The 21,078-nt window shown below is 41.9% G+C and overlaps 1 protein-coding gene across 5 annotated transcripts in view; it reads left to right on the top strand.

Annotated features, from left to right (window-relative positions):
- Positions 1-21,078, top strand: part of TMCC2 (transmembrane and coiled-coil domain family 2) — a 236,226-nt gene that overhangs the window by 193,941 nt on the left and 21,207 nt on the right. For all 5 annotated transcript variants that reach the window (XM_053706619.1, XM_053706621.1, XM_053706620.1 and 2 more), the window contains one exon: positions 11,098-11,789. In XM_053706619.1, the coding sequence (XP_053562594.1) occupies positions 11,098-11,789 (692 nt within the window). The remainder of the gene's footprint in view (positions 1-11,097; positions 11,790-21,078) is intronic.

The raw sequence follows: 21,078 nt of genomic DNA, 5'->3' as shown, positions 1-21,078 counted from the left end.
AGCATGCAATTTTAAGCAACTTTCTAATTTACTCCTATTATCAATTTTTCTTCGTTCTCTTGCTATCTTTATTTAAGAAGCAGGAATGTGATGCATAGGAGCCGGCCCATTTTTGGTTGAGAACCTGGGTTATGCTTGCTTATTGGTGGGTAACTGTAAGCCTGAAATAAGCAAGCGCTATCCATGGTGCTGAACCTAAAATGTGCTGGCTGCCAAGATTTACATTCCTGCTTTTAAAATAAAGATAGCTAGAGAATGAAGAAAAATTGATAATAGGAGTAAATTAGAAAGTTGATTAAAATGTCATGCTCTATCTGAATCATGAAAGAAAAAATTGGAGTTCAGTGTCGCTTTATTGTTTGCTCTTTCATATGCATTATAGAAGTTTTTTTGTAGGTGGCTGTAGACTAAGGAAGGCCTTAGGCAAAACTAAATGATGAGCCCCCTTTTAAAGGGACATGCAACTTTAAATTTTCCTGTCGTGATTCAGATAGAGCAGACAATTTTAAACAACTTGAAAATGTACTTCTATTATTACATTTGCTTCATTCTCTTGGCATGTTAAGTTGAAGGAGCAGCAATGCACAACTGGGAGTTAGCTGAACACAACTGGTGAGGCAATAACAAGATTCATGTATGTACAACTGCAAATCAGCAGCTAGCTCTCAGTAGTGCATTGCTACTCCTGAGGCGACCTAGGTATGCTTTCAACAAAGGATAACAACAGAACAAAGCAAACTAGATCATTTTTCGTTTCATATCTCTTTAACACACAAAAGAAAAAAATGCAAAACTTAATCCAATATATAAATTTGTATAAACTGAATATGTTTTATGCTAGGGTCACCAAATCCAAGCCTGGAATTGTACTTCTGGCTAATAATTTTTTGCATAATTCTACTTATATCTATACACAAACACAGTTATCTGGGTCCTAAGAAGTATATGGCAATCTCAATATTCTTACTGGCTCCTAAAAGTGAAATACATTTGAGGAAGGAGTAACTGTCACACTGCCCTCTAGTTCAGTGCTATTTTGCTGCAAGGGAGAGAAAGGTATGGCAAAAATAAGTGCTGAGCTTTTCTACCAATCATCTGTGCACACAAGCTGAAGCGAGAGCCCAAATAGCTCTGCTGCTGTCTGCAGTTCCTTCATAACACACCACAACGGCACAGAGGCGGAGCACCAGGCTTTAATTGAACACAGGGCTTATTGCAGCAGGAATCCCTACATTATAATTTGCCTGGACACTTCTGTTCCACCCCCTACTCGCGTCTATCAATATTAGACTATATGACTGTGCTTGGAGAAAGCCAATGGGCTTTGATCTAAGAAAAAGGGGCTTATTTCCTATGCCCCTGTGCGAGGCCCCATCATTAATGAGGCCTTAGGCGATCGCCTATTTGGCCTAATGGTAGAGCCACATCTGAATGTTACTACGACACTTCCCATGTGTGGTCTGATGTCAGGTTGGGGTGTTGCAGGTTTCTGGAAAGCTCTCAGTTTGCCTCAGAATCAATCAGCTCCTAACATATATTTATTTTACAAGATATGACGAGTCCACAGATTTCATCCTTACTTTTGGGATATTGCCTCCTGGTCAGCAGGAGGAGGCAAAGAGCTCCACAGCAGAGCTGCATAAATAGCTCCTCCCTTCCCCCCCAACCCAGTCATTCTCTTTGCCTGTGTTAGTGATAGGAAGAGGTAAAGTGAGGTGTTAGTTTTAGATTCTTCAATCAAGAGTTTTTTATTTTTAAACGGTACCGAGGTGTGCTGTTTTATTACAGTGCAGCTTCTGAATAGCTTTTTAAACTATGGGAACTGGTGGATTTTTGTATCCACTGCGCCTCCCATATTTGTGCTGCATTGTCTGTATATGGTCTTTGAGGTTGTAACCAAGACCCTTCTATTTCACAGGACCTCAGGAGGAAGAGTGGACCTCTTGACACTGTGAAGTTGTCATGCTGTTCCTCAGCATGGAGGTAAGTGCAGTTTTTATTCTGGGACACAGCATATCTCAGATTAACTGTACTGGCAATAATTCACTGGGGAGTAGATGGGCTTCCCTTTATTTTTTTCCCCAGACATTCGGGCAGTTTTCATAGCCTAGAAGCGCTGGGGTATGTGTATATAGCCGACATATTGTAAGTATCCATACATTCTAAGGGGCAGACTGGAATTGACTTAGAAGCGCTGGAATATTGTTATATGGGTATACGCTATAAGCAGACACTAGCATGTATGTGGGACCTAGAAGCGCTGGGAAATGTTTGTGTGTACATTAAAACGGGCTGGCTGACGCTGGGGACGGTTTTATGGAGAGAATATATTTATTTATGAGGCTCTGGTTCTTGGCGGTATTCTGAGGTGTTTGACTGTTACGCCCACGAAGGGCGGGGCTTCCTGTTTAGTGCGCTTTGACAGCGCAGCTCTTTTCTATTCCGGTGGTAGCATCTACTCACGGCCCCTAAGTCCGCTTGTGGGAGAATTTACAAGCGACTTAGGTGCACCGTGTTGCGGAGTTAAGCTTGCTACGGAGCTGCGGCGGGGTGACTGTGTGATTTTGCAAAAGTAAACCAGTACAATATTTTTAGGGCCATCATGCAGGGAATGTGAAATTGGCCCTCTGCCTTAGTTATTAAGTTTTATTTTGGTTCGCTTTCCTTAATACGATATTAAGCTTCAGATTGATTTTCTTAAAGATACAGTACAACAAATTTATTGCAGTGATTTGACCAAGATTGCTTTTGTTTAGGTTATCATGGATGACCTTGAACAAAATACATGCCCTATGTGTTTGGATGCCATTGTGGAACCCCCAGTTACACTTTGTCCCCCATGTATTGAAAGGGCTTTACAGTGTAAAGAACACATTTTCTTTAATAAAGATATATCTAATGAATGTCCTCAGACTTATGAAAATCAGGGTATGCCGCATCTTTTTCCCCAAGCGTCACAGATTTTAACGCCCGCACAGGTGACGCCATGTTCTTCAACGGCGTCTGCTTCATTTACTCTGCAGGATATGGCTGCAGTTATGTCATCCACTCTTACAGAAGTTTTACCTAAGTTGCCAGTGTTACACGTGGTTCCTGCAACTTCTGATGCTTTAATAGCTATCTCCAATATACCTTCCCAGGGCTCTGATTTGGGGGGTAGGGAGGCCCTGTCTGAGGGAGAACTGTCTGACTCAGGAAGTGTATTACCCCAGACAGACTCGGACGTCATGTCCTTCAGGTTTAAGCTTGAACACCTCCGCCTTTTGCTACGAGAGGTTTTGGTGACTCTGGACGACTGTGACTCTATTGTGGTCCCTCCACAGAAATTGAGTAAGATGGACAAATACTTAGAGGTTCCTTCTTATTCCGATGTGTTTCCGGTTCCTAAGAGAATTTCGGAAATTATTACAAGGGAATGGGAGAGACCGGGTATCCCTTCTCCCCTTCCCCTAGGTTTAGGAAAATGTACCCTATAGCTGACACCATTCGGGACACTTGGCAGACGGGCCCTAAGGTGGAGGGAGCTATCTCTACCCTGGCTAAGCATACGACTATTCCTATTGAGGACACTTGTGCTTTCAAGGACCCTATGAATAAAAAGTTGGAGGGTCTTCTAAAGAAGCTTTATATTCATCAAGGGTTTCTTTTACAACCGACAGCCTGCATTGTAAAAGTCACAACTGCGGCTGCCTTTTGGTTTGACGCTCTAGAAGAGTCCCTTAAGACTGAGACTCCTTTAGAAGAAATAATGGATAGAATTAAGGCCCTTAAGCTGGCTAATTCTTTTATTACAGATCCCGCCTTTCAGATCGCTAAATTGGTGGCTAAGAATTCAGGATTTTCCATTTTAGCGCGCAGAGCCTTATGGTTAAAATCCTGGTCTACGGACGTATCCTCTAAGTCAAAGCTCTTAGGGATTCCTTTCAAGGGTAAGACCCCGTTGGGGCCTGACTTGAAGGAGATCATTTCTGACATTACGGAAGGTAAGGGTCACCTCCTTCCTCAGGATAAGACAGCTAAACAAAGGGGATGACAAAATAATTTTCGTTCCTTTCGAAACTTCAAGGGAATTCCCTCTTCCTCTTCTGTTAAACAGGAAGGGAATTTCTCTCAAGCCAAACCCACCTGGAAACCTAATCAGGGTTGGAACAAGGGTAAACAACCCAAGAAGCCTGCCGCTGCTACCAAGACAGCATGAAGGGGCGGCCCCCGATCCGGGACTGGATCTATTAGGGGGCAGACTTTCTCTCTTTGTCCAGGCTTTGATAAGAGACATTCAGGATCCCTGGACACTGGAGATCATGTCTCAAGGGTATCAGGTGGAGTTCAAAAATTCCTTTCCAAGGGGAAGGTTTCTTCTTTCACGATTGTCTGTAGACCAGATAAAAAGAGAGGTGTTCTTATGTTGTGTAAAAGACCTCTCCACTATGGGAGTAATTTGTCCCGTTCCAATACAGGAACAGGGGCGGGGGTTTTACTCAAATCTTTTTGTGGTTCCCAAAAAAGAAGGAACGTTCAGACCCATTTTAGATCTCAAGAGTCTAAACAAGTTTCTCAGAGTCCCATCCTTCAAGATGGAGACTATTCGAACAATTCTTCCATTGATCCAGGAGGGTCAATATATGACTACCGTGGACTTAAAGGATGCATATCTTCATATGAGATCCCGTGCAGTAAATCAATCATTGTTGCAGGAATCTACCGCCCACCAAGCTCCCCTGTGCATTCCATTTCGGACATAGCACAGCTCCTTAGTGAATCCATAACTCAAAACCCAAAAAGTGAAATTTTGGTTTTTGGAGATTTTAACATCAATTGGCTGAATCCAAAAAATAACAGTTGTCGCTCGCTGTTTAAATCTTTGCATCTAACGCAATTAATCTCCTCCCCAACTCGCATAAACATCAAAAGCCATAATCATACCCTGCTCGACTGGATTCTCTCCACTTCTCCCAACCGAATCCAGGAGGCAGGTGTTCTCCCTAACAATTTCAGTGACCACTGCTTAGTGTACTGCGTGCGCAAAATAAAGGCAACTAAATCCTCTCCCAAGGTTACAATCACCAGGTCCTTCAAAAAATTTAATCTTCAATCATTTCTAAATGACATCAAGAACCTCCCCTGGCACAGATTAAACCTAATCCCAGATCTAGACTCTGCAGTTGAATTCTTTCAGTCTGAACTCCTACAAGTTTGGAATTTACATGCACCGCTGCGTAAGGTGAGAGTAAAAGGAGCACACTTGAATTGGATCACAGCTGACCTCATTCAAATGTACCAATTTCGGGATTCATTGTGGTCAAAGTTCAAGCATACTGGCTCTATGAATGATCACTGTGTATATAGAAAATGGCGAAATATATGTACTAAACAAACAAAATTGGCTAAGGCGCAATATTTCTGTGAAAATCTGAACAATAATATATGTAACCCTAGAAAGTTTTGGAAACTCATAAATAACTTACAAAATCCACCAATCCACTCCCAACCCTCTACTGTCAATGTGGATAACCAAAACCTGCAACTCCCCTTAGAAGTAGCAAATGCCTTTAACAATTATTTTGTAGGATGCTCCACCACCCTGATTGACAAACTAATAAATGGCACGCATCCTGAAGCTACAAATGTGGATCAGGCCCCACTAAAACAGCAAAGACCCAATATAGAAAAGTTCAATTTTAGACCTGTACCCTTCAATGTCATTAAGAAACACCTCGATAATCTAAAAATGAAAAACCAGTCAGGACCTGATCAAATCCCAGCAATGCTGTTGAAGCTCAGTGCGCCGGCAATTGCTAAGCCTGTTGCAACCCTAATTAACGAATCCTTGGTGTCTGGATACATACCCAAACTCTGGAAAACTGCAAGAGTAGTGCCTATTCATAAAAGTGGGGAGTTAACCTTGGTTTCTAACTATCGTCCTATATCACTGCTCCCTGTATTGTCAAAAATCCTAGAAAAATGCGTCCATACGCAATTATGCGAGTATTACCAACTTTCTAACTATCTGACCCCTGATCAATCAGGTTTCAGACCGAATCACTCCACTACAACTGCCCTCCTAAAAGTTTGCAACGACATCCAAACTGCCATGGAACAAGGAGACCTAACTGGAGCTATTTTCCTTGATTTTGCAAAGGCTTTTGACACAGTGGACCATGACCTACTACTTCTCAAACTAAAAAACTCTGGTATTGCTGATCACCCGTTAACCTGGTTTAAATCATATGTATCGGATCGATCACAATATGTCTCTGTCTCTAACATTGACTCCCTCCCTCTCCCAGTCACGTGTGGTGTTCCCCAAGGTTCCATTCTCGGCCCCCTACTATTCACATTATTTATAAATGATTTGCCTAATGTCTGCAAATCCTCAACTGTACACATGTACGCAGACGACACGGTAATCTATGCAAACAAATCTGATCTGCTGCAGCTTGAAACAGTGCTCCAAGACCAGTTCACAGAGGTAGAAAAGTGGATCTCGAAAAACAAACTCTTCCTAAACACTGACAAAACGGTCACAATGATCTTTGGAATGGGACCTAAAATACATAAATTACAAAATTCCCATCTTCGCATCAAAACAAAATCCAATTGCACGCTGACCGCAGTCCACTCTTTTAAATACTTAGGTATGTTGTTAGACCCCAATCTATCTTTTGGACTCCACATAGAAAAAATTGCCTCTAAACTTTATCCAAAACTAGGTGCCCTGTACAGAAACAAATCTTGCCTCAGCCCTACAGTAAAGGAAAAGATTGTACAGCAAATGCTGATGCCTATCTTGGATTATGGGGACATAGTATATGCACCTGCTCCGCAAACTCACCTTAATAAACTAAATACGTTATATAACTCGCTCTGCCGCTTTGTGCTACAATGTAACTACAGGACCCACCATTGTGACATGCTAAAAGAACTAAACTGGCTGTCGCTAGAATCCAGACGCACCCTCCATCTTTCCTGCCTTGTCTTTAAGAGCCTTTCTGGGAAGCTCCCACCCTACCTGAGCAGAATGCTCTCCCCTGCTATTCCCACCTCCTATAACCTCCGATCCAATAACAGCACATTATTTAGCTTGCCTCAATACAAAAAAAAAGCAGCTCGATCCTCCTTTTCCTACAGAGCGCCACAATTATGGAATGACCTCCCTCACACTTTAAAAACTTCCCCAAGCCTAAAATCCTTTAAGAGATCCCTCTATACATATCTCAAAACAGAATGCTCCTGTCATGGATAAATATTTCATACCTGCTCTATGTTAAATGTTTGCATATAATGTGTATTTTTATTATTGTTTTTGTATTTTATTGTACCCTATTGTATCAATGCAATGTTTTGTGATCCCAGGACATACTTGAAAACGAGAGAAATCTCAATGTATCCTTCCTGGTAAAATATTTTATAAATAAATAAATAAATAAATAAATATTCCTATCCACAGAGATCATCACCAGTTCCTGAGGTTTGCCTTTCTTGACAAACATTTTCAGTATGTGGCCCTTCCTTTTGGGTTGGCCACGGCACCCAGGATCTTCACAAAGGTTCTAGGGTCTCTGCTGGCGGTTCTCAGGCCGTGGGGCATTGCAGTGGCGCCTTATCTGGACGATATTCTGATCCAGGCGTCGTCTTATCAGCTGACAAAGTCTCATACCGACATTGTTCTATCCTTTCTAAGGACTCACAGGTGGAAGGTGAATCTAGAAAAGAGTTCATTAATTCCTCAGACAAGGGTTCCTTTCCTGGGAACTCTAATAGACTCTGTATCCATGAAAATCTTTTTGACGGAGGTCAGAAAGTTAAAGATTCTGAATACATGCCGAGCCTTTCAGTCCAGTCCTCTGCCATCAGTGGCTCAGTGCATGGAGGTAATTGGATTGATGGTGGCGGCAATGGACATCATTCCGTTTGCTCGTTTTCATCTCAGACCTCTACAACTGAGCATGCTCAGACAGTGGAATGGAGATTATGCAAATTTGTCTCCTCAGATAGATCTGGATCAGGAGACAAGAGGCTCTCTTCTTTGGTGGTTGTCGCTGGATCATCTGTCCCAAGGGACGTGCTTGCGCAGACCCTCATGGGTGATAGTGACAACGGACGCCAGTCTACTAGGATGGGGTGCAGTCTGGAATTCCCTGAAGGCTCAGGGTGTGTGGACTCGGTCGGAGTATCTACTTCCAATCAATATTCTGGAATTGAGGGCAATATTCAATGCTCTTCAGGCTTGGCCTCAGTTGGCTTCAGCCAAATTCATCCGTTTTCAGTCGGACAACATCACGACTGTGGCTTACATCAATCATCAGGGAGGAACAAGGAGTTCCTTAGCGATGACAGAAGTATCCAAGATAATTAGGTGGGCGGAGGCTCATTCTTGTTATCTGTCGGCAATCTACATCCCAGGAGTGGACAACTTGGAGGCGGATTTTTTGAGCAGACAGACGTTTCATCCGGGGGAATGGGAACTCCATCCGGAGGTCTTTGCCACCTTGATTCTCAGATGGGGCAGACCGGAATTGGACCTGATGGTGTCTCGTCAGAATGCCAAGCTCCCAAGATACGGATCCAGGTCCAGGGATCCTCAGGCTGAACTGATAGATGCCTTGGCAGTGCCTTGGTCGTTCAACCTAGCTTATGTGTTTCCACTGTTTGCTCTCCTTCCCCGAGTGATTGCACGGATCAAATAGGAGAGGGCTTCAGTAATTCTAATCGCTCCTGCATGGCCTCGCAGGACTTGGTATGCCGATCTGGTGGACATGTCCTCTCTGCCGCCGTGGAAGCTTCCATTGAGGCAGGACCTTCTCATTCAGGGACCCTTCCATCATCCGAATCTAATTTCTCTGCAGCTGACTGCTTGGAGATTGAACTCTTGATTTTATCTAAGCGAGGGTTCTCTGATGCGGTTATTGATACCTTGATTCAGGCGCGCAAGCCTGTTACTAGAAAAATTTACCATAAGATATGGCGAAAATATCTTTATTGGTGTGAATCCAAGGGCTACTCATGGAGTAGGGTTAGGATTCCCAGGATCTTATCTTTTCTCCAAGAAGGATTGGAGAAGGGGTTGTCAGCAAGTTCCTTAAAGGGACAGATTTCTGCTTTATCTATTTTGCTACACAAGCGTCTGGCAGATGTTCCAGATGTTCAATCTTTTTGTCAGGCCCTGACTAGAATCAGGCCTGTGTTTAGACCAATTGCTCCTCCTTGGAGTTTGAATTTAGTTCTTAATGTTATTCAAGGGGTTCCGTTTGAACCTATGCATTCCATAGATATTAAGTTATTATCTTGGAAAGTTTTATTTTTGGTTGCTATTTCTTCTGCTCGCAGAGTTTCTGAACTTTCGGCATTACAATGTGATTCTCCTTATCTTATTTTCCATGCTGATAAGGTGGTGTTACGTACCAAACCTGGTTTTCTTCCTATGGTGGTTTCTAGCAAAAATATTAATCAGGAAATTGTTGTTCCTTCCTTGTGTCCTAACCCTTCTTCTAAGGAGTGCCTGTTACATAATTTGGACGTAGTCCGTGCTTTGAAGTTCTACTTGCAGGCGACTAAGGATTTTCGGCAAACATCTTCATTATTTGTTGTTTTTGCTGGGAAACGTAGTGGTCAGAAAGCTACGGCTACCTCTCTTTCTCTTTGGCTGAGAAGTATCATCCGTGTTGCATATGAGACTGCAGCCTCCTGAAAGAATTATGGCTCATTCTACTAGGGCTCTGGCTTCCTCATGGGCATTTAAAAATGATGCTTCTGTTGAACAGATTTGCAAGGCTGCAACTTGGTCGTCTCTTCATACTTTTTCCAAATTTTACAAATTTGATACTTTTGCCTCGTCTGAGGCTGTTTTTGGGAGAAAGGTTCTTCAAGCAGTGGTGCCTTCCATTTAGGTTCCTGTCTTGTCCCTCCCTTTCATCCGTGTCCTATAGCTTTGGTATTGTATCCCATAAGTAAGGATGAAATCCGTTGACTCGTCATATCTTGTAAAAGAAAAGGAAATTTATGCTTACCTGATAAATGTATTTCTTTTACGATATGACGAGTCCACGGCCCACCCTGTCATTTTTCTGAGACAGGTTTTTATTTTTGTTAAGCTTCAGTCACCTCTGCTCCTTGGCTTTTCCTTTCTCTTCCTAACTTCGGTCGAATGACTGAGTTGGGGGGGAAGGGAGGAGCTATTTATGTAGCTCTGCTGTGGAGCTCTTTGCCTCCTCCTGCTGACCAGGAGGCGATATCCCATAAGTAAGGATGAAATCCGTGGACTCGTCATATCGTAAAAGAAATAAATTTATCAGGTAAGCATAAATTTCCTTTTTTGTCTGTATGCAAGATTCTATTTTAAAATCTGATATTTAAAAGGGACATGAAACCCCAAATTTTTCTTTGATGATTCGGATAGAGCATGCAATTTTAAACAACTTTCTAATTTACTTCTATTATAAAATTTTATTTTTTTTCACGTAGCATCTTTTGTTGAAAAGCAGGGAATAAGCTCAGGAGCATACACATGTCTGGCGCACTATATGGCAGCAGTTTTGAAAGAATGTTATGCATTTGCAAGATCTATAGATGACAGCCCTATTTCTTGCATTGTAGTGGTTCAGACACATACCCATGTATCTCTTCAACAAAGAATATCATGAGAAAATTAGCCAATTTGATAACAGAAGTAAATTGGACCCTTTTTTTTAAATTGTATTCTGTGTCTAAATCCCTTTAAATATATAACAGACTAGTCTGCAACTTTTTATTTGATTATTGCTATTATTTGGAGCTGTAAATTAATGGTTTTACAGATTCTTATGGTTTCTCTGCTTATATAATTACAAAATTAAATAGTATTCTGCACCATAGGTTTCACTTAGTTATTTTCTTTTTTTAAGGGACTTAAACCACCCCTCTTATATCTTGGGATGTTGTTTACATGTTGGGCACTAGCCAGAATGTTCCTAATTAACCTGTAACTAACAGTGACTGCAGTATAAATTAAACCATACTGCAATATGTGACCCTATTGCGACTTCTGGCATATGTTTGATGTACACATGTATTTTAATGTCTTGTATGCTTTGAACGTGACTCTGTGAACCTTTCCCTCAGGTATTTGAAAAGAAGAACCAGAAGTCTGCCCAGACCATTGCTCAGCTGCACAAGAAACTGGAGCATTATCACAAGAAGCTGAAAGAGATCGAACAGAATGGAATATCTCGGCAACCTAAAGATGTCCTGCGAGACATGCAGCAAGGGCTGAAAGATGTTGGAGCTAATGTGCGTGCTGGAATCAGTGGCTTTGGCGGAGGTGTGGTAGAGGGTGTTAAAGGGGGACTCTCTGGCCTATCCCAGGTTACTCACACTGCAGTGGTATCAAAGCCTCGTGAGTTTGCCAGCCTCATCCGTAACAAATTTGGCAGTGCTGACAACATTCCACACCTAAAGGATCAACTGGAAGAAGATGGGGAAGGACAAGGTAGTTCTCGGGCACTGAGTGGCAGTGCCACTTTGGCCCCCAGCCCTAAATATGGAAGTGATGATGAGTGCTCTAGTGCCACCTCTGGGTCTGCTGGTGCAGGGAGTAATTCTGGAGCAGGTCAGGGAGGACCTGGAAGCCCCAGGTCTAACACTTTGGATGGGCATCACCATGTACACCATGGGGGGTTTGAAGCTATACTTGAGGAGCTTTGTGAGATCAAAGATGGGCAAAGCCACTTGGAGGACTCGATAGAAGACTTGAAATCACAACTGCAGCGAGATTACAGTTATATGACACAATGTCTCCAGGAGGAGCGTTACAGGTGGGTACAAAATTGTGAACACAGATTCTCAAAAAAGGTATACAGAACAATTAAACATTTTGTATTGTACACCTTGCAGGATGCAGAGATATAAAATATTTTTTAATTTGATTGTTTAAATGTGTTTCATCACATTCATATGGACAGCACCTAAAGTGACATGATTTATTAGCACTGAGATAATATCAAGTGATAACTTTAAAAAAGGTAATTTATACAAAAATGTAAATTGTAGACCTCTTCTTCTATCATCCATTTTCTTCTACCTCCATTTTTTTAGTTTTCAATTCCTCTATTTCTATGACCACTGAATCAACTTTTCTTCCTTGTCTGCGATACATTCCAGAAAGTGTTAGGGTCCTATTGTGTCTCCTTTGTTTTGTAGAAAGCTCAACACTATCTGTGCCCGCAAGGGTCATGCTTAGGCCACATACCATTCCCAAACGTGTAGATTCAGGATTAAGAATATCACACAATTAACAATAACTCTCCCCTTATGCATAGGGGATATCTTTTATTCTTCCTTATGATAAGGTCAGTATGTTCTGTTTCATTTATATCCTTTTGTGACATACAGGGTTAACTAACCCTACCACAGTCACCAGTTTGGCACAGAAAGGGTTAACTGACCCTTTCCACCTTAACCAGTTTGTCACCGTCTAGCCACGCCTGGCAAGCCTGTGACTTAGTTCAGTGGGTGCAAGGGTTGACAACACTCTCTAGTCTGTACTAGACCTAGAAAAATGCCCAAACTCCCCAATAATGCCACCTCCACTAAACTATCTCTGCTGCCAACACCTTCAGATTATTATATCGGAAATCCTAAGGAAAAATCCATACTAAAAATCCCAAAACACAATTAAGCAAAAATCAGTCTAAAAATCACAATACTATTATTACCAGTCTCTTCTCTAGCGTAGTTCAAATATTTGACAAAGACAAAAACATAATTAAGGGACATTTATTATGAACAAAAAAGAGTCACAGTGCATTTATATTAAAAAAGGAGTTAAACACAATTACATACAAAAGCAAGAGTGTATTTAAAATAAAATGGGAAAAATATAACAGAACCTAAAACTTAAAGGGACAGTCTACTTCAGAATTTTTATTGTTTAAAAAGACAATCCTTTTTTACCCATTCCCTAGTTTTGCATAACCAAATAGCACGCTTTGCAGACACATTATCATTCTGTGTCTGCAGCGCTCTTCTATGCGGTTCTTCCATTTTAACCCCTTACAGGTGCTGAGTGGTTAAACTCCACATCTTGATAGAGTGTGCCACCATCTTGGAAATTAGGTGTTTTCACACCCTGTTACAGAAGCTGCTCACATTCAGAGATTGGTGACATTAGCGGCTTTTTGATATCTGTATTCTATGTGCTTTGGGTTAGCATACATAAAGAGCAAGAGTTTCACATTTTTTGCAGAGTTTATAAGTTACATTAAATGTGTATTAAAGTACCATTCAGAATAATGTAAAGCAATGCAGCCGCCAGACTCTACAAAATCATAAGGCTCTTGCTCTCTATTGTACCCTCTATACTGAAACACACAATATAGTTGTCAAAAAGCCAAGAATAACACTGACCTGTGAATGAGCACCTCTTCTATCACAGGCTGTAAGAATATGTAAGCTCCAAGATAGCGGCACCCAGTATGAAGATGGGAAACTTCACCAGCCAGCACATGTAAGGGTTTAAAATGGGAGAATATCTTTGAAGACAGCTGCAGACATAGGAGGAAAAAACAATAGTACAGTTAGAAGTAACCATGATACTGTATTTGTAGCTAGTAAATTAAAGGGACAGGAACTTTCAAGATTTGGATAGAAAATACAATTTTAACCAAACTTTTCAATTTACTTCTATCATGAAAGCTTTCTTCATTCTCTTGTTATCCTTTGCTGAAGGAACAACATTGCACTACTGGCAGCTAGCTGGCCCCATCTAGTTAGCCAATCACAAGAGACAAATGTGTGCGGGCACTGATCAGTAGATAGTTCCCACTAGTGTAGAATATGTGCAGATTATTTTTCTCTTGTAAGGTGTATCCAGTCCACGGATCATCCATTACTTGTGGGATATTCTCATTCCCAACAGGAAGTTGCAAGAGGACACCCACAGCAGAGCTGTAATATAGCTCCTCCCCTAACTGTCATAGCCAGTCATTCTCTTGCAACCCTCAACAAGCTAGGATGTTGTAGGAGAGAGTGGTTAAATATAGTTAGTTTATTTTCTTCAATCAAAAGTTTGTTATTTTTAAATAGTACCGGAGTTGTGCTATTTTATCTCAGGAAGTAAATAGAAGAAGAATCTGCCTGAGGTTTCTATGATCTTAGCAGGTTGTAACTAAGATCCATTGCTATTCTCACATATGTCTGAGGGGATTACACAGATGAGGTAACTTCAGCGAGAGAATGGCGTGCAGTTTATTCTGCTATCAGGTATGTGCAGTTATAATTTTTTCTAGAGATGGAAAACACTAGAAAATGCTGCTGATACCGGATTAATGTAAGTTAAGCCTGAATACAGTGATTTAATAACGACTGGTATCATGCTTACTCCCAGGGGTAATGATATTGCAATATAAACGTTTGCTGGCATGTTTAATCGTTTTTATATATGCATTGGTGATAAAACTTTATTGGGGCCTAGTTTTTTCCACATGGCTGGCTTAAATTTTGACTAGAAACAGTTTTACTGAGGCTTTCCACTGTTATAGTATAAAAGTTACAGTTGGTGCAGTTAAAATTACAAACTGTGACATCCAGCTTCCCTCAGGAGTCCCCTGTATGCTATAGGACATGTCTAAAGGGCTCAAAGGCTTTCCAAAGTCGTTTATTGGGGAAGGTAGGACCACAGCTTGCTGTGGCAGTTGGTTGTGACTGTTAAAAAAAAAAAAAAAAAAAAAAACGTCTATTTCGTTTTTTTGATCCGTTTTTTCAAATTCTGACAAAATTTGTTTCTCTTAAAGGCACAGTACCGTTTTTTATATTTGCTTGTTAACTTGATTTAAAGTGTTTTCCAAGCTTGCTAGTCTCATTGCTAGTCTGTATAAACATGTCTGACATAGAAGAAACTCCTTGTTCATTATGTTTAAAAGCCATGGTGGAACCCCCTCTTAGAATGTGTACCAAATGTACTGATTTCATTTTACGCAATAAAGATCATATTCTGTTTTTAAAAAAATTATCACCAGAGGAATCTGACGAGGGGAAAGTTATGCCGACTAACTCTCCCCACGTGTCAGACCCTTTGACTCCCGCCCAAAGGACTCACGCTCAAATGGCGCCAAGTACATCTAGGGCGCCCATAGCGTTTACTTTACAAGACATGGCGGCAGTCATGGATAATACACTGTCAGCGGTATTAGCCAGACTACCTGAACTTAGAGGTTAGCGAGATAGCTCTGGGGTGAGACAAAATGCAGAGCATACTGACGCTTTAAGAACCATGTCTGATACTGCCTCACAATATGCAGAAGCTGAGGAAGGAGAGCTTCAGTCAGTGGGTGATGTTAATGACTCAGGAAAGATACCTGATTCTAATATTTCTACATTTAAATTTAAGCTTGAACACCTCCGCGTGTTACTTAGGGAGGTTTTAGCTGCTCTGAATGACTGTGATACCATTGCAGTGCCAGAGAAATTTTGTAGACTGGATAAATGCTTTGCAGTGCCGGTGTGTACTGATGTTTTTCCAATACTTAAAAGGTTTACAGAAATTATTAATAAGGAATGGGATAGACCAGGTGTGCCGTTCTCTTCCCCTCCTATTTTTAGAAAAATGTTTTCCAATAGACGCCACCACACGGGACTTATGGCAGACAGTCCCTAAGGTGGAGGGAGCAGTTTCTACTCTAGCAAAGCGTACTACTATCCCTGTCGAGGACAGTTGTGCTTTTTTAGAGCCAATGGATAAAAAAATTAGAAGGTTACCTTAAGAAAATATTTATTCAACAAGGTTTTATCCTACAGCCCATTGCATGCATTGCCCCTGTCACTGCTGCTGCGGCGTACTGGTTTGAGTCTCTGGAAGAGGCTTTACAGGTAGAGACTCCATTGGATGACATACTTGGCAAACTTAGAGCACTTAAGATAGCCAATTATTTTATTTCTGATGCCATTGTTCATTTGAATAAACTAACGGCTAAGAATTCTGGTTTTGCTATACAGGCGCGCAGAGCGCTATGGCTTAAATCATGGTCAGCTGACGTGACTTTAAAATCTAAGCTACTTAACATTCCCTTCAAGGGGCAGACCCTATTCGGGCCTGGTTTGAAGGAGATTATTGCTGATATCACGGGAGGAAAAGGTTGTGCCCTTCCTCAGGACAGGTCCAAATCTAGGGCCAAACAGTCTAATTTTCGTGCCTTTCGAAACTTCAAGGCAGGTCCGGCATCAACTTCCTCTAATAATAAACAAGAGGGAACTTTTGCTCAATCCAAGACGGTCTGGAGACCAAACCAGACCTGGAAAAAAGGTAAGCAGGTCAAAAAGCCTGCTGCTGCCTCTAAGACAGCATGAAGGAATGACCCCCTATCCGGTAACGGATCTAGTAGGGGGCAGACTTTCACTCTTCGCCCAGGCGTGGGCAAGAGATGTTCAGGATCCCTGGGCGTTGGAAATTATATCCCAGGGATATCTTCTGGACTTCAAAGCTTCCCCCCAAAAGGGAGATTTCACCTTTCACAATTATCTGCAAACCAGATAAAGAGTGAGGCATTCTTACACTGTGTACGAGACCTCCTAGTTATGGGAGTGATCCATCCAGTTCCAAAGGAGGAACAGGAACAGGGTTTTTACTCAAATCTGTTTGTGGTTCCCAAAAAAGAGGGAACCTTCAGACCGATTTTGGATCTAAAGATCTTAAACAAATTCCTCAAAGTTCCGTCGTTCAAGATGGAAACTATTCGTACCATCCTACCACTGATCCAGGAGGGTCAATATATGACTACAGTGGATCTAAAGGATGCTTATCTTCACAATCCGATACACAAAGATCATCATCGGTTTCTCAGGTATTACCAGTTGTAGCTCTTCCCTTTGGATTAGCTACAGCCCCAAGAATCTTTACAAAGGTTCTAGGGTCGCTTTTGGTGGTCCTAAGGCCGCGGGGCATAGCAGTAGCCCCTTATTTAGACGACATCCTGATACAGGCGTCAAACTTCCAAATTGCCAAGTCTCATACGGACGTAATACTGGCATTTCTGAGGTCACATGGGTGGAAAGTGAACGAGGAAAAGTGTTCTCTATCCCCACTCACAAGAGTTTCCTTTCTAGGGACTCTGATAGATTCTGTAGAAATGAAAATTTACCTTGACGGAGTCCAGGTTATCCAAGCTTCTAAATTCCTGTCGGGTTCTTCATTCCATTCCGCGCCCTTTGGTGGCTCAGTGTATGGAAGTAATCGGCTTAATGGTAGCGGCAATGGACATAGTGCCGTTTGCACGCTTACATCTCAGACCGCTGCAACTATGCAGGCTCAGTCAGTGGAGCGGGTATTACACAGATTTGGCCCCTCAACTGAATCTGGACCAAGAGACCAGGGATCCTCTTCCCTGGTGGCTATCTCGGGTCCATCTGTCCAAAGGTATGACCTTCGCAGGCCAGATTGGACTATTGTAACAACAAATGCCAGCCTTCTAGGTTGGGGTGCAGTCTGGAACTCCCTGAAGGCTCAGGGATCGTGGACTCAGGAGGAGTCTCTCCTTCCAATAAATATTCTGGAACTAAGAGCGATATTCAAGGCTCTTCAGGTTTGGCCTCAGTTAGCAACTCTGAGGTACATCAGATTTCAGTCGGTCAACATCACGACTGTAGCTTACATCAACCATCGAGGGGGAACAAGAAGTTCCCTAGAGATGTTAGAAGTTTTCAAAAATAATTCACTGGGCAGAGATTCACTCTTGCCACCTATCAGCTATCCATATCCCAGGTGTAGAGCACTGGGAGGCGGATTTTCTAAGTCGTCAGACTTTTCATCCGGGAGAGTGGGAACTCCATCCGGAGGTATTTGCACAACTGAATCTCCGTTGGGGCAAACCAGAACTGGATCTCATGGCGTCTCGCCAGAACGCCAAGCTACCGTGTTACGGATCCAGGTCCAGGGATCCCAAGGCGACACTGATAGATACTCTAGCAGCGCCCTGGTCTTTCAACCTGGCTTATGTGTTTCCACCGTTTCCTCTGCTCCCTCGACTGATTGCCAAGATCAAGCAGGAGAGAGCATCAGTGATTCTGATAGCACCTGCGTGGCCACGCAGGACCTGGTATGCAGATCTAGTGGACATGTCATCCTTTCCACCATGGTCTCTGCCTCTGAGACAGGACCTTTTACTTCAGGGTCCTTTCAACCATCCAAATCTAATTTCTCTGAGGCTGACTGCCTGGAGATTGAATGCTTGACTTTATCAAAGCGTGGCTTCTCCGAGTCAGTTATTGATACCTTAATACAGGCACGAAAGCCTGTCACCAGGAAAATTTACCATAAGGTATGGCGTAGATATCTTTATTGGTGTGAATCCAAGGGTTACTCATGGAGTAAGGTCAGGATTCCTAGGATTTTATCTTTTCTCCAAGAAGGTTTGGAAAAAGGATTGTCAGCTAGTTTCTTAAAGGGACAGATTTTTGCTCTGTCTATTCTTTTGCACTAGCGTCTGGCAGATGTTCCAGACGTTCAGGCATTTTGTCAGGCTTTAGTTTGAATCAAGCCTGTGTTTAAACCTGTTGCTCCACCATGGAGCTTAAACTTGGTTCTTAAGGTTCTTCAAGGAGTTCCGTTTGAACCTCTTCATTCCATAGATATCAAACTTTTATCTTGGAAAGTTCTTTTTTTTTTTTTTTTGGTAGCTATTTCCTCGGCTCGTAGAGTCTCTGAGCTATCTGCCTTACAATGTGATTCTCCTTATCTGATTTTTCATACGGATAAGGTAGTCCTGCGTACCAAACCTGGGTTCTTACCTAAGGTGGTATCTAACAAGAATATCAATCAAGAGATTGTGGTTCCATCCTTGTGTTACACAATCTGGACGTGGTCTGTGCTTTAAAGTTTTACTTACAAGCTACTAAATATTTTCGTCAAACATTTGCTTTGTTTATTGTCTACTCTGGACAGAGGAGAGGTCAAAAGGCTTTGGCAACCTCTTTTTCTTTTTGGCTAAGAAGCTTAATCCGCTTAGCCTATGAGACTGCTGGACAGCAGCCTCCTGAAAGGATTACAGCTCATTCCACTAGAGCTGTGGCTTCCACTTGGGCCTTTAAAAATAAGGCTTCTGTTGAACAGATTTGCAAGGCGGCGACTTGGTCTTCGCTTCATACTTTTTCAAAATTTTACAAATTTTATACTTTTGCTTCTTCGGAGGCTATATTTGGGAGAAAGGTTTTACAGGCAGTGGTTCCTTCCATTTAAGTTCCTGCCTTGTCCCTCCCTTCATCCGTGTACTTTAGCTTTGGTATTGGTATCCCACAAGTAATGGATGATCCGTGGACTGGATACACCTTACAAGAGAAAACACAATTTATGCTTACCTGATAAATTTATTTCTCTTGTGGTGTATCCAGTCCACGGCCCGCCCTGTCATTTTAAGGCAGGTAATTTTTAAATTTAAACTACAGTAACCACTACACCCTATGGTTCCTCCTTTCTCGGCTTGTTTTCGGTCGAATGACTGGCTATGACAGTTAGGGGAGGAGCTATATTACAGCTCTGCTGTGGGTGTCCTCTTGCAACTTCCTGTTGGGAATGAGAATATCCCACAAGTAATGGATGATCCGTGGACTGGATACACCACAAGAGAAATAAATTTATCAGGTAAGCATAAATTGTGTTTTCTACAAGGGATACCAAGAGAATGAAGCACATTTGAAAATAGAAGTGAATTTAAAGGTATCTTAAAATAACATGCTCTATCTGAATCATGCACATTTAATTTTGATTTGTCTATCCTTTGTTATGTCTCTTTTTAATGACTAAAGAAACAGACAAATGAAAAAGTTACGTTACACAATCAAACTTTTATATTCTTATAGAGACTGCAGCATAGACCACATAAGATCTTAAAGGCACACTAAACACTAAATACTTAATTCACCTCCCTCCAATCATGGGTGCTGCCATTTTGGAACCTAAGTTACACTGCAGGTATCTGAAGGAGACTTACTGCACATGTACAAACAGATCATCACTGGAATGTAGTAAAAGCTAGATTTCAACATGGCAGCCAGCACCCATTACTAGAGGGAGGCAGGGAATGACCTCAATACTCTACGTATAAAATGTATTTAGGGCTAGATTAAAAGTGGAGCACAAATTATCGCACGCCCATAAATGGGCAAATTTGCCCATTTGCGGGTGCGCGTTAATTAATCAGCCATTACAAGTGGCTGGTTATTGCTACCGCAAGCTCGCACTAGCAATTAGCGCTTGTAAAATTAACCACAGATCTCAGTGTAGTGTATTTTATTAAAAAATAAAGATAGCAGCATCTGTTTCCATCTTAATATAGGAAGAGTCCACAGCTGCATTCCTTACTTTTGGGAAATACTGAACCTGGCCACCAGGAGGAGGCAAAGACACACAACAAAAGGCTTAAATACCGCCCACACTTCCTCATAACCCCAGTCATTCTTTGCCTTTTGTCTCAGGAGGTTGGCAGATAAGTGTTAGAAGATTTCAGAGTAGTCTGTTATGGAGGGTAGTACTCTTCGAGATAGCACTGGAGTTTTAAGTAGTCCTGTCAGCCTCTCAGTGAGAGCATGGATGAAAGTAGGAGTCCAGAGATGCAGGGAGAGTCTTTCTGGGAAACCATCCTGTCTCATATTAACAGCTCCATAGGCAATCAGCGTTGACGAGTTTCGCTGCCTGTTTTCTTCACTCAAGTCCATGTCAGAAGCGATGCTACTATCTGACACACTTGAAGGGCCGTGTTCCTGTTCCACGGCGTAGATTCTGGTAAGATCGTTTCATATTTTATACATGTATGATAACACAAGAAGACAGGGTCACAGTGTGACTCCTTTTATCTGTATAGAATCAAGGGTTACTATCTCCTTAGGGGGATTATTGAACAGGGGGGGGGAATAATGATTTTATGCTGCTTTGTGTGTGAGATGTTATGGACTCATAGGCTGTTATGGAATATACAGGTTTCACTTTCACTTTGAGAGCCATGCAGCTTACAAGCTTGGCGCGCTTTCTCTCATAGCAGGGACAGTCCTGCATTGTGCACTTATTCATTCCCTCTTTCCTGACCGGGTGTCTATCAGAGAGGATAGCAAAAAATGAAG

Source organism: Bombina bombina, chromosome 3 (assembly GCF_027579735.1).
Source record: "Bombina bombina isolate aBomBom1 chromosome 3, aBomBom1.pri, whole genome shotgun sequence".
Taxonomy (NCBI): Eukaryota; Metazoa; Chordata; class Amphibia; order Anura; family Bombinatoridae; genus Bombina; species Bombina bombina.
The sequence above is the reverse complement of the archived record's forward strand: the minus strand, read 5'-3'. Positions and strand labels throughout refer to the sequence as shown.